This window comes from Festucalex cinctus, chromosome 17 (assembly GCF_051991245.1).
Source record: "Festucalex cinctus isolate MCC-2025b chromosome 17, RoL_Fcin_1.0, whole genome shotgun sequence".
Lineage (NCBI taxonomy): Eukaryota > Metazoa > Chordata > Actinopteri > Syngnathiformes > Syngnathidae > Festucalex > Festucalex cinctus.
In genome coordinates, this window is record NC_135427.1 from 13,715,750 (window position 1) to 13,728,657 (window position 12,908).

Sequence of the window (12,908 nt, forward strand, 5' to 3'; positions counted from 1 at the left end):
ATTAAGTGTAAAGTATTTGTACTTCATTACTTGCAATCACTGCTTTGGATACACTTCCAGCACTGATGACATATTTAGTGATTAGTTACACCCATCCTGAAATGTGTTATGTTCTGTATGATAATTATAACCGTTAGTTATTTTGGGTCGTGGCGTCGCTTATCTCATGTTATGTCTTGACTTTGGGAATAACAGCGGCAATGAGGAAACAACATATGTAGCTGTTTACCATCCATTATTGAGCTGAGGCACATACGTCACATAATTAGGGGGGAAATGGATGCAGGTCAGTTATGTGCCTTCTGCCATCTATTATTAAATTTTTATTCTGCCTATCATGATACGTTGCTGTCAAAGACAAAATGTTATTTTTAGTACATAAAGGACAGCACACGTGGATCTTTAATTTTCGCTTTCTGTGGGTGTGTCACAAAAACCTTTGTCCGACTGACTTCAGAATGAGTCCAATGTGCTAACTACCTCCAACTTTCGTTTTTAATGACTTCATTTAGAAGACGAATAAGTACTAGATAGAATGTAACTGACAAAAAAAATACTGAACTTATGTAGTTGAAATTCCATTGTGAATATGCCATTATTAAGAATTCCGAAGAAAATACATTGACTTTTTGAGGAACTTGAAAATGATCAGGACCACACTGAGAAGTCTGAAACTCTTAACTCCAAAAATGACACTAATATAAGAGTCAAAATATGAAATGTGATTCAATAAACTTGCAAAATTTATGTTGACATTTAGAAATCGACTATTTTCATTGTTTATGCCACACTTAAATGAAAATTAAAATGGTATGTAAAAAAAAATTCTTATACCTAGATGCCTTTTTCTTGTCATTTAATTTTTTTCTTGCCACAGTGTTGAAAATTTTCAGCTTTCCCTCTTTTTATTTAATTTTCCATTGTTTCAAAAGCAAAACTTTATCTGCTTGATGTAATATAACCATAAAAACATGATTCACATTGACTGTACCCCTCCCGCACTGGATGATTCAACTGCGAGTATAGTAATCTAGTTTGTTTCCAAAACAGAAACATTCCCTTGGCGTCCTGCTCTGTTGTCAACAGTAGGTGGCAGCACTGCAACGGATACTGAACTGTGGCATCAAATTACGTCACGTTAATAACTATATTAATGGCTTTCTTTTTTTGATTAGATATTATACAGTAAAATTTCCCCCCACTAAACGTAACTTCTTTTAGCCGTGTTTTTATTCTTTATTAGCTGATGTCAAATTTTACAGCCATTGTATTAGGCTCCAATCCAACCCACTTACCTTGACCACACAAAAAGAAAAATCTACGTTTTCATTCAAGTAATTGTGTAAAATTAAAGTTTGTTGAACCTGCATGCATGAAGCACATCTGGGGAAAAAATAAACGGACTCAAAGCTGGCCAGAGGCGACCATGATGTGAGTGATTATCAGGATTAAAATTTCCAGAAATAAATCCCCTGCACTCATTTGATCGGCACACAATTTGACTGCACGCTTCCATCGCTCTCTATGACCTTGGCGTGTCGTCCGTAATCATTCAAGCAGCCCCCATTATAAGTAAATCAGTGAAGAAGGTAGTTTAATGCTTCGACACACGACGCTCAGTACATGCAAAAATACTTGTTTTGTGCAATGCGTTTTATTGCAGTAATTCCTCGCAAGTCCAAGTCCTATCAACCCAAAACGTGAATAGTAGCTCCACCATGAACTTCAACATAGGTCCTTTGCACCAAGCTCTACTTTTCTAACAGGATGGATGTGAAATATTGGAGGAACTTGTCTTATTCGTCATGGCAGGCTTGGATCCTTCACACAACCTCCAGGGGGTCCCGGTCAGCCTTGGAGACCATCACCACGACATGGGCGGGAACTTTTTCGGCTAGTTTCTCCCGGAATACGGACAGATAGCCGCGCTCGCTGTTGCTGTGGTCGCTGAGGATGACGCTGGTTCCCTTGGCAACCGCATCCAAGACCTCGTGGTGGGACATCTCACCTAAAAGCCATATCAATCCGAATTGAATCTGTCAGTCAAATGGTCGTCATGGCGATACTTTTATTTTCCAGAGAGGCGCAATCTACCCACCGGTGATGTAAAGGTCTGCTTGGACGCCGTTCAGCACCGAGGCTCCTGATCCCGCACACGCAGCGACGGTCCGCACAAAGGATTCTGGGAATCAAGCAAAGAGTGAGCAAAACTTTTTTTTGGGGGGGGGGGGGGTGGGGGGGGGCATACTCATCACCTTGCGTGCGTCCCTGTCCGAGGGCCAACCGGAGGTGCCTCAAACCCAAGTGGGACTTCATTTTCTTCACAGCTGTTGCTACGGTTACTGGCTCATCCAAAACACTCAGTCGCCCCTGACCGTGGCCCAGCCTGGGGGGCTAGAAGTCACTAAGTTTCTTTCCACTGTCATTTTGAATACATTATTTTATTTTATACTTGCTCACAGTTTCTGCCTTGAGAATGCGGAGGGATTTGTCGGACGTGATGACGTAACGTGTCACTTTATCGACAACAGAAGCCAGTACTGAACCACTGCAGTAGAGGCCGACTTGAGTCTTGACTGCATCAATTCTGTTACAGACAAATAAAATGCATTGTAACATGTTCGACATGTGGGGGGTGGGTGGGGATAAATCACATTTTAACTAATAAAATGGGAATAATCGGCACATAACTGCCACAATGTACGCAAAATAAAGTTCTGCTCTGACGATTATGCTAAAATTCACTATAACACTGTTGTGTTGTCGTATTCGTAATAGTGTCGAACCTGACAGGATCTTGAACTAGCAACCCATCCAAAGCCTCGAGTTCCTCCAGGAGAGCATCCAATATGTCGTTTTTGCATTGGAATTCCACTATGTGACTATAAGGGAAGTCCACATAGGCCTGATTGAGCACTGACACCTGACCGTTACCTGAAACCATAAACAGAACCAAGTAGAGTTGTGAGGTTAAGTGTTTCCTAACTTTTAATGAGGCAAGACACATTTGATATGACAAAAATCTCACTAATTGACACCAAAAAAAACAAATAAGTTGTGAGAAATGTGTATGTGTGTTGCTACTCTGTGTGTCAAAGTAGGAGTGTCGTAACATCTATGCTAATTTCTGTTGGCCTGTCATTGGCGTTTTACATATGTTAGCACTAAGCTAGCAGACTATCATTCATTGAAATTACATGTTTTGAGTGAATATTTTTTGGAGTATTTAAATGTACAATGTGTAATTACTTTTCGTTTGATATGTTAAGTTTTATTGTAAACTTAATTTGGGAGTCACCGAGAGTTTGAAGCAAGCACGCTAGGCCTCTCTAAAAGCAAACTTTATACATATATACACACATATACATATATATATACACATTACATGTTTTTGTCAATTAGAAACTTGATTCTTAAATAAAAATTCATGTTTTACTATTATTTTTGCATGAATGTGACAAAAATATGATTTATTCTTGACTATGACACCTTTCCAAAACTCCCCATCTTACCTTCTCATGCAAGTTTACTGCAAACTTTCCAGAAGTTTCCTAGAAAGTGACACATTTTGCATTGACTCACCAAGTCCTCCAATTAACCAGTCGTTAACTCCTCCACTAACGCTGTCCCATGACGTGTGAGGCGAGAATATGGCGATGCCGGCCTCCACGGCGCGGACAGCCAATCGCTGCTTCCAGTCCTTCTGGACCAGCCGTTTGATTGGTCGAAAGAGCGGAGGATGGTAGGAGACGATGAGATCGCAGCCTTGGGCCCGCGCTTCCTCCATGACCGCCTCGGTGAGGTCGTTGGTCAGCAGGACGGTTTGGACAGGCCGCGGCTGGCTGGGCTCCACCAGCAGGCCCACGTTGTCCCACGGCTCGGCCAGCGAGAGGGGAGCCAGATCCTCCAAAACCTTCACCACGTCCTTTAGTTCCATCGGGCTGGGGCGGAGGAAGGAGTGAAAGCGGGGGAGGATGGCGCAGAAATGAGAGAATTCAGTTTGAGGGATGAACCTGGTCCAAACGCGTCTGGGGCTTTGCGATAGAAATGTCTTTGGAAGAATTCTACATCCAGTCAATATCAAGCGAGACCTGCGAGGATGAACACAGTATTAATGACAGTCTGGTACCTCATGATATCATGGTTTCACCAGTTTGGCAGATAGTCAACTATTCCATATTACAGTACTCACTGGTATATATATTCGATATCCTTTGCCGAAAATGACTACTATTACTGCATCTCCATATAGTTGCGACGGATTGTTTCATCATCTGTCTGTTATTATGCAATTGCTTTATGTTTTTATAAAGTATACTGTAGCCTACTATATTTAAATCTGTTTTTGGAGGTGTGGACATTTGGTTGCTGTTAAATAATAACCACACTACTGGACACTTCATTAAATAATGATTGTACTGTACGTTGTACATTTGTGTTCATTTGTGCTCGCTAGTGCAACATGTACTAGTTCCCACTTTTTGCATTGTAAGCACACAGCGAAGCTAAGAGTGGCTAATTTGATTTGCTAGCTATAAGGTGACCCGACACTTATTTATTGAACACATATAGTTATCGTTTCGAAGTATTTTAATGACGTTAGTGAGCAGACAGGGACGCATGATTGCACGTTTACTTACATGAGAAGCTGGGAGCCGCACTCTTCCGGTTTCCGGTGACGCCATCGCACGCTCATTTTTAATTGGTCCGTTTAACATTGCGCTGTGACGCTTGTTGGAAAAAAATATATATTTATTGTATTTAATATGTCAGGAATTGGAATATGGTACATAGTATAGTTTTAAAAAAAAAATAAGTGCTGGTGAAAAAAAAAAGGGGCATCTATCGCCTTGTAACATGTTTTTGTACCCTTCTACGATTGGTAAACTTTGAACAGGTCTCATTGTACTTGCCCCCTTGATTTATTGATTTATTTAGTTTCAATTGAGTTTCAAAAATTGAAGGCCACAGTAATGGTAGAAAAAGTTTTGGAATGATGTAATAATCTGACCATTTACCTTGTTATCTACTGAACTATCTATCTAATCATCCATCCATCTCTAGACTGAAGCATCCCTGGTCAGAGGCTCAGACAAAACAGGGAAGAGGCTTAACTCAATTTTGGTAGGTTTAATGAAAAACCCATGATGAGTTATTGCTGAATTTTGCTGCATTATGTAACGCCATTTTATAACGAAAGTATTATGAAAACATTTTCAAGTGTGCAAGAAAAGATCAGAGGACAGCTCTGTATGTGTGTGTGTGGTGGGCATCTGGTCCACATGGCACTTCTGAGAACTCGGGATTATCGCATCCTCTGCAGTGAACACAGGCACATAAACAAAAACAAAGTGAAAGGTTGTTACTGTTTAGAGGTGACTGCTGGGAGGGTTTAAACCGCAAGTTCTGTCAGTTGTAGGGTGGCCAGAGTAGCCGCATCAGCGCTGAAGCCCAAACTGAGAGATTATTGGGGATTAACGCGACAAAGGTCGACGCTGGATGTTGGAGGGGTCAGGGAAAAGGTCCGGTGTTACGTCATGTGCTGTTTGCTGGTCACCAATCAGTCACGCCTAGCAAATGTAATGTAAATGGCTTAGGGGTAGCAAAAAGGTCAAAGTACTGATTCAACTGAACAAATAAAGTCTTTCAATATCTGTACAGATACCTGAAAAATCTACTGAAGTACAGTATTAATGTCCTCACATGACAGGATCTGAGATGATGATTCTTTGCTCAAGAGCTAGCACATACGCTAGCTCACTAGCGAGCTCACCAGCTAGCATGTTTTCACAAATGGTCATCAGGTTTGTCCATGACGTTACTTTACTCGCTTGGGAATTTAAATAATGAGACCAAGGTGTTCTGTCAACTGTGGCACCAAGGGAAGGGATTTTCTGGTTTAGCTCGTTAGCTAACAGCATGGTACAGTGGTAGAACTGGTCCTAAATGTACTCAAGTTCGGTTTTGGCGGGTTGAGGGCCTATTCCACCCTGATTTGCATTTTTTTTTTTTCCCCAAGGCATGTGTAAATTATTCACAGATTTTCGATATATGTGGTCAGCCAACCTCACGATACGATACGTATCACGATACAGGAGTCACGATACGATACGTATTGCGATACATATGTATCCCAATACATGATCTTCAAGGCGATACGTAGCCCAATATTTTACATTAATTTACTTGCGTTTTATAATAACAGTCATATGTACACCTAAATATGTTTATTACGCTGGATGACAAAATGATTTTGTTAGTAGCTCTTCTGGTTTACCACCAAGCGGCATGCCTGGTCTAAATGTGTACGCACTTAAGAGCAGGGAGCAGTTTTCACAGACACACTGGCAAAATTTATTAATAGGCATGAGCCTAATACAGCTCTAAAATGTGCTTATTTGAAATATTTTGGGAAACAAAAACAGAATTTTTTTTCATGCAACATTTGATTTTGTTTTTTTAAACAAAATATAGGAAAATTGGTACATTGAGACACGGGCCATGTTAAATTTATAAGTAAATAAATGTTGATATTCTTCCTCTGCTTTCATTTTTCTTAGCAAGACACAGTGTCCAATCACTGGTGTGCTATTTTTGCTTTAATTGAAGGCAATTAACTCCAAAGACGCTGCTGGTTTTTATTTTTTAGCTACAATGCAAGCTGCAAAGGCAGACGTTAACTGCCTATTTAAAGTTAACGAGCAATATCGATTCTGACGCCTGCGTATCGATACGTGTATTGTAATGAGACCTGCAACGATATATTGCCGTATCGATTTTTTGAGCACACCCCTAAGCAGGATCCATTTTGACTAACATCAGGAAAAGTGAAATGGTGAAAAACAGTTTAACGCTCAATCTCCACAAATTCACGACTACATGACTCGTTTTTCAGCAATTGTCTTTAACTCATTCACTCCCAGACATTTTCACAGAAGGAATCTTTTTCACTTTCGGCTGTTTTACTGGCTTTTGAGTGATTTTGCCCACAGAAGGCCCACAGAATATTGTGTTCTATTGCTATAAAAACATAGAACCTACCAAAAGAAAGATTAAAGTCTCTTCTTTTATAAGGAAAAAAAGTATATTTCTATCAGTTTACGTTTTGTAACAATTAGTATTAGAATATAGCTAAGTTTCATCATTATTCAGTAATCTATTTAGAATTGTGAGTAATTGAGCTTTTTTTCAAAATGGTTCAGGTTGATCTCTTTTACTCTGCTGACACCTGCTGGCCATTTTTTCAATAACTACCATTTCTTCAACTGTTCTTTGCAGCTGAGAGGCTGGATCAAAGCCTTCTGTAGTGCTCTAGTCTAGCATAAAAAAACATAACTACATCTTTGCTGCTAAAATAGATCATATTTATACGTTTTGGGGAGCAAATGAGTTAATTTATTCAGAACCAGGTCTCGGAATTCACTTGACAGGTTCTTAAATTGGTCCCAACAGTATTATGTACTACAAATTGTACGTCTTTGTAAATCTAAAATATAGTAATTAATCTTGTCCATGTAGATCCACCACATTTCTGTGAAGGCTCTTCTATTTCTGAGAGGAAAAAAAAAAATCTCAATACTCTCCAAAAAGCCTATTAAGAGAGGAAGCATGACGTCAGATGACTTTCAGAGGGCACATAAAATCACTCTTATCAACTGGCCGCTGGTCGCTTTATCCTGACGCTCCTCCAAATCCAAGGCAGACGTGTTTCCTTAATCCAAAAACATTTCATCCACCACCAGTGTTTGACTGCATTGTTTTTTATTTTCCAAATCCCATCTTGGGAACATCCATAGATCATCGTACTGTTTTATTATACAACCAGCGAGCTGGATGTTATGCAAGTCGGCTATTTGTTGCCATGCAGAAAACATGTTTTTCTGAAAATATATTCTTGGCAGATACTATAAACTGTTGGGGCTAGTTCGGATTATTAAACTAAGTGAAAACTACCTGATAAGATGAACTTGGTTGATTTGAGAGATTTAATCTTTGTTTGATATCAGGTTGTGCAGCAGTTACCATCAGCATGCTGTGTTTAGCCCTTGAAATAAATATACACAAAAGCAACTATTCGGACAGGAATGGACAAATGTTGCGCTTTTGCAGAGGTGAGTCATCGACGTCATCCTGACATCATCCTGACAAACTCTGTGGACATGAAACCAGACCAGAACAGATTTCAGACATTTCAATGGGGAAAATTGATCTGATATTCACAGTACAATTGAAAAAACATTCTCAAGTCCACAAGGCCCCCCCGTGTTAGCCATGCATCATGTCAACGAAGACGTTTGTACCTTCAAAGTCTACTGTGCCGTCCCCGTTGTCATCGGCTTCTTTGACGATAGCGTCGATCTCTCGTCGGCTCATGTGCTCGCCCATTAACTTCTTCATGGCTGAGCGCAGTTCTTCCGTGGTGATCTCCCCATCGCCATCTGCGTCAAACTAGAAAATAAAACGAGCAGGTCAGGATGTGATCAGCAAGTTTTTGGTTGTTGCAAGTTGAGTGGTGGTTAGTTGTTGGGAGACTAAATTTTAACGTCCTCTTTCAGTTAGCGATGAGGTCTGACCTCTTTAAAGGCATTTTTCAGCTCCTTCACGCCAATCATGCCAGCTGTTTCCGCCAGAAGTTTGGGTGCCATCAGATCCACAAAATCTTCAAAGTCCACTCTGCCGCCAACTGGAGGACAAAAAAAAGACATTATTTTGTAGAAATACAACGAAGGCTTCTTTTTTTGCTAAGAGTCTGCATTTTGGAGTACTATGTCGATGGAGAACGAAAAAAAAATATGCATGATGCATGCTCCGAAAAAAAAATCTGAAAACCTAATAATGCTGAATGACATCAGAAGCACTCATATTTTTTATTTAATAAAATTAAATAAACTTACTAGTCACAATTATGACCATATATGATGTACTGATGTGTACGTGTACTAAACCCTCTAGTGGTATGTGACAGAATCTCTGCCTAAGTACAGTTGAGTTGTGTTGAACAATTTTGTACAAAACAGTCTTTTAGAACTTTTGTTTTTCAACTTTATGCTGATATGTTGTTTTTATTTGATGTTTATGTGAAATTAATTTTTAGTGTGTCATTATTTAAGTGCAGTTTTTTTATTTCCCTTACTAGGCATGTAACTATAAGCTTGATATCGGGATATTGTGATATGAAAACTGCCACAATATCATCGTCGTCATGTTCACGATATTTAAATGCAACACATTTGTTAAAAAAAAAGAAAAAGAAAAAAAAGGTTGATTTACATTTGTGCAGTTGTAGCTCCCTCTGGTGGCTATTTTTTGTGCAATTTAATTTTCATTAGGGATGTTTTGGCCCTTCTATGTTTAAAATCTACGCTAATTGTCAGATGAAGGGGCACGTAATATGCCTGTAAAGCAAGTCAATATGTGGAGGAACTCAATGTGTGCGTGCATGAACAACGTAACATAATAATAATAATAACATAACAAAACAATAATAATGACATTGATGTTATATACAAAAGCACAATATTGTGCTCTCTTAAATAATTAAATTAAATAACTATATAATAATAATCTATATTAGTATATAATAATAATTTATATAATATATATATATATATATAATACATACATTTAATTAATGATAATAATACATTAATTATATTAAATTAATAAATACATTAAATAAAATATCGCCAACCTCCCCACAATATTATAATTATCGTATCGTGACCATATTGTGATATCGTTACATCCCTATCCCTCACTACACTAACTTATTTTAATATTGGCCATGATTGTGGTAATTAGAGTCAAGATATATATTTTTTTTTTTTGGTGGTACTTTGTGTAAAAAAGTTCAAGAACCACTGAGCTAATACGCTCCAAAACAATATTAAATATCCTGAATCTGTAATTAAAAAAAATGTGCATAACTGTATCACATCATATTGAGAGCTGTTTGTCATTTTATTTTCTTGACAATAATATTGTATTAATTTGAGGTACATATGAGGTATTAATTTAACTGTTCACATGTAGAATTTCATTTTTCTACAGTGTGGCGATGCGGTGAATGATGAGACGAGGATTCACCGCATCGCCACAACTGGTGACCCCGACGTGATTCTCTCTGCATCATAGGGGTCACAGGTCACTGGTGAATGTCGACCCCTTGTGGGTCACCACAACACCACATTATTTCAAATTGCACACAATATAATGTGAGATTCTTTGGAAATGTAAGCAATGTGCTAAGGTGGAAAAAAAAAAGAACTTTTCACTTGCGTACTCACGGTTCATGTTGATGTTTTGACTCAACTCGATGAGCTCCATCTCGGTGGGCATGTAGCCCATGGTCCTCATCAGGTTGCCCAGGTCCTTGCAGCTGATCAGGCCGTCCTTGTCCTTGTCAAACTCGTTGAAGGCGTCGCGCAGCTCTGCACAGACGCACGGCAAATCCCTCAGTCGGGCGCGCGGCCATCATCGGAACTCAAAACCAAACGCGGCGCTGAAAACATGAAGCGTGTTGATGCGGCTTACCGTCGATCTCATCGTCTGCCAGATCTCTTGACTGCGCAGGAGGAAGACAAAACAATTTGTCAATGTGGAAATATACGAAAAAGGGAGGATAATACGCATATTTTAAAAAAACGCATATCTAACAAATATTTGCACAAACTGACAGAAATACAGTAACCTCTCCAAAAAAATGACAAAAATTACCACATTTTTATTTTAATGAGACACTTACAGTATTAACAAATGTACTTTTTTTTTTTTTTTTTAAGTTTCATTATGTACACTTTGAACATGTCATTCAGCACATTTAGTCGTACTCACGATATTTTTCCCGCCTCGCAAGAAAATGCACGCTTCTCCCAAGCTCATGTCTGTCAAAGGAAAACAATTTGTCAGTACAGGACACAAAAAAATGACTGATGTGACTTTTTCCTGAGCTTTGGTAAACTACCTGATATGTTCTCACCTTCGGCTTGTGCTCGCAGCTAATCACATCATCTGCGACCTCTGCTTTTTTAAAATCCCCTCTGATTCTCTGTCTCGCCAGTTCCCGGGTGGGATGAAGTTGCCGCTGACTCTCTCTGGATGCTGCGTTGATGATGATGATGATGATGATGAGGGGTGTTGAAGCTGCGTCCAGTCTTGGTCATGTGCTGGGAGGAGTCAGCAGAGTGACTGCAGGACAGCAGGGCGGGCTTAAGCAAGGTGGATAAAATACTCACACGTAGTTTAGTAAAAGTACAAGATACTTTAGTAAAATTTAAAAACAAATGGGAACAGTAGAAACTACTGATTGAACACCTGTCATAAAATTGTAAAGTCTTCAGAAAAATAAATACTCAAATTACAGATAACCGAAAACATCATGTTGTCATCCAGTGGAAATTTTCCGGCCATCTCAACCTGACACAAGTAAGACTCGTGTCGGGTAGGATGACCTCTTGACCTTCTTTCATTCTGAACACACACTTTTTAGGTACTACATCACAACCTACAAATTGGAAATGCCGGTAAGGTGAATTGTAATGACCTTACCTAAAATTGTATAATATATCACATGTCACGACTTGATCTTGGAAAACGTTTGTTTTTTTTATAGGCAAAATGTCTCTGTCCTCAAGAAAAATATGAATTTGGTATTGTAACATTGCAACTTTAGTTCATGTGGCATTTGTAGATACATGTATTTATATTTAAAGGGACACTTGACTAATTGAGCTATTTTCAGCAGTAAAAAGTGAATATTTTTCCTATAATTAATGTGGTAACTTCATTATTTTTCATGTACAATTAATACATTTTAAAAAGTTATTTTTCTACTTGCTGTCGACTGATGATGACATCACCTGTGCTGAGGAAGTAGGTAACGACCAATCATTGCTCAGTTTACTGACCAAACCAAGAAAACAGGTGAACCATGATTGGCCGTCACCTACTTCCTCAGCACAGGTCATGTCATCATCAGTCGACATCAAGTAGAAAAATTACTTTTTTAATATGTATTAATTGTACATGAAAAATAATGAAGTTACCACATTAGTTATAGGAAAAATATTCACGTTTTACTGCTGAAAATAGCTCAATGAGTCAAGTATCCCTTTAATTATATTAGGACTTTGAGGAGGGTCCTTGAAAAAAATCTCCCAGTACCCAAAAAGTTTAAAAACCAAGTTATTAGAAACAATGTTGTGGCTACGTGATATTATTTTTACAACCAGTTTTGCTTGGAAATACGTAAACGCAACATCTTGAATAAAAGAGATTATCCCTTCCTTGAAATATCCACTTAACCTCCATCGGCGCGGATCCACATGTTTGTCTTGATTAACTGGCTGAGCTCAGTGTCGTCCCCTCTGTGACATTTCCACCACTGCCTGCTTTCCTCTTATGTAAAAAAAAAAAGAAAAATCTGTTGCATAAGCAGCATAATCCGCTAGGCTATGCAATGGGAGCTAGCGCTGATTTTTAGCCCTCGCTCACAGCACATTTTAGACAGCTGAGAGGTCGTCCCAGGCCTCGTGCGCATTGGGGGGAAACAATGTCTGTAGTTTTAGGATGGGCAGAAATAATTTGAAATTAAATGTTGTGTTTTTTTGTATTTTATAGGAGCCTTTTGGTGTAAAATGTTATTGGTTGTAGGTCAAAATAGTCCATTTAATTAAAAAAATACATACATTTTGTAGCCATCCAAGAAACATAAAAAGACAGCTGACAGGGAAATAAATAAACAATATATATATTGAAAACAAAACACGCCCATAAGGTGGGTGGATGCCAAACCGCGAGAGAAACGATATTGAACCGCGAGAACGCAGGGGGTCCAGCGTACTAACGTCATATCATGGCGGAACCTCACGGGGGCAGTGTTGCTCCTAGCAAAGCTCTGGCTCATTTCG

General features: G+C 39.0%; 2 protein-coding genes across 4 annotated transcripts; both read right to left on the reverse strand.

Moving 5' to 3' along the window:
- Positions 1 to 1,382: 1,382 nt before the first annotated feature.
- nif3l1 (NIF3 NGG1 interacting factor 3-like 1 (S. cerevisiae)) lies at positions 1,383 to 4,741 on the reverse strand. 2 transcript variants are annotated; one of them, XM_077503409.1, is made up of 7 exons: positions 4,641 to 4,741; positions 3,583 to 4,091; positions 2,787 to 2,934; positions 2,461 to 2,587; positions 2,256 to 2,394; positions 2,099 to 2,182; positions 1,383 to 2,008 (listed from the first exon to the last, which is right to left on the reverse strand). In XM_077503409.1, the coding sequence occupies exons 1-7, from the start codon at positions 4,694 to 4,696 to the stop codon at positions 1,824 to 1,826; spliced, it is 1,248 nt and encodes a 415-aa protein (XP_077359535.1). In that variant the 5' UTR covers positions 4,697 to 4,741; the 3' UTR covers positions 1,383 to 1,823. The 2 variants fall into 2 exon arrangements, with proteins under 2 accessions (XP_077359535.1, XP_077359536.1); XM_077503410.1 differs by having other exon boundaries at positions 3,583 to 3,941; positions 4,641 to 4,676.
- A 3,001-nt stretch (positions 4,742 to 7,742) lies between these two features.
- Positions 7,743 to 11,150, reverse strand: cabp5a (calcium binding protein 5a). Of its 2 annotated transcripts, none has more exons than XM_077502720.1 (7): positions 10,964 to 11,150; positions 10,834 to 10,883; positions 10,534 to 10,564; positions 10,287 to 10,430; positions 8,574 to 8,683; positions 8,301 to 8,448; positions 7,743 to 8,151 (listed from the first exon to the last, which is right to left on the reverse strand). In XM_077502720.1, the coding sequence occupies exons 2-7, from the start codon at positions 10,879 to 10,881 to the stop codon at positions 8,126 to 8,128; spliced, it is 507 nt and encodes a 168-aa protein (XP_077358846.1). In that variant the 5' UTR covers positions 10,882 to 10,883; positions 10,964 to 11,150; the 3' UTR covers positions 7,743 to 8,125. The 2 variants fall into 2 exon arrangements, with proteins under 2 accessions (XP_077358846.1, XP_077358845.1); XM_077502719.1 differs by having other exon boundaries at positions 10,979 to 11,145.
- Between the last annotated feature and the right edge of the window lie 1,758 nt (positions 11,151 to 12,908).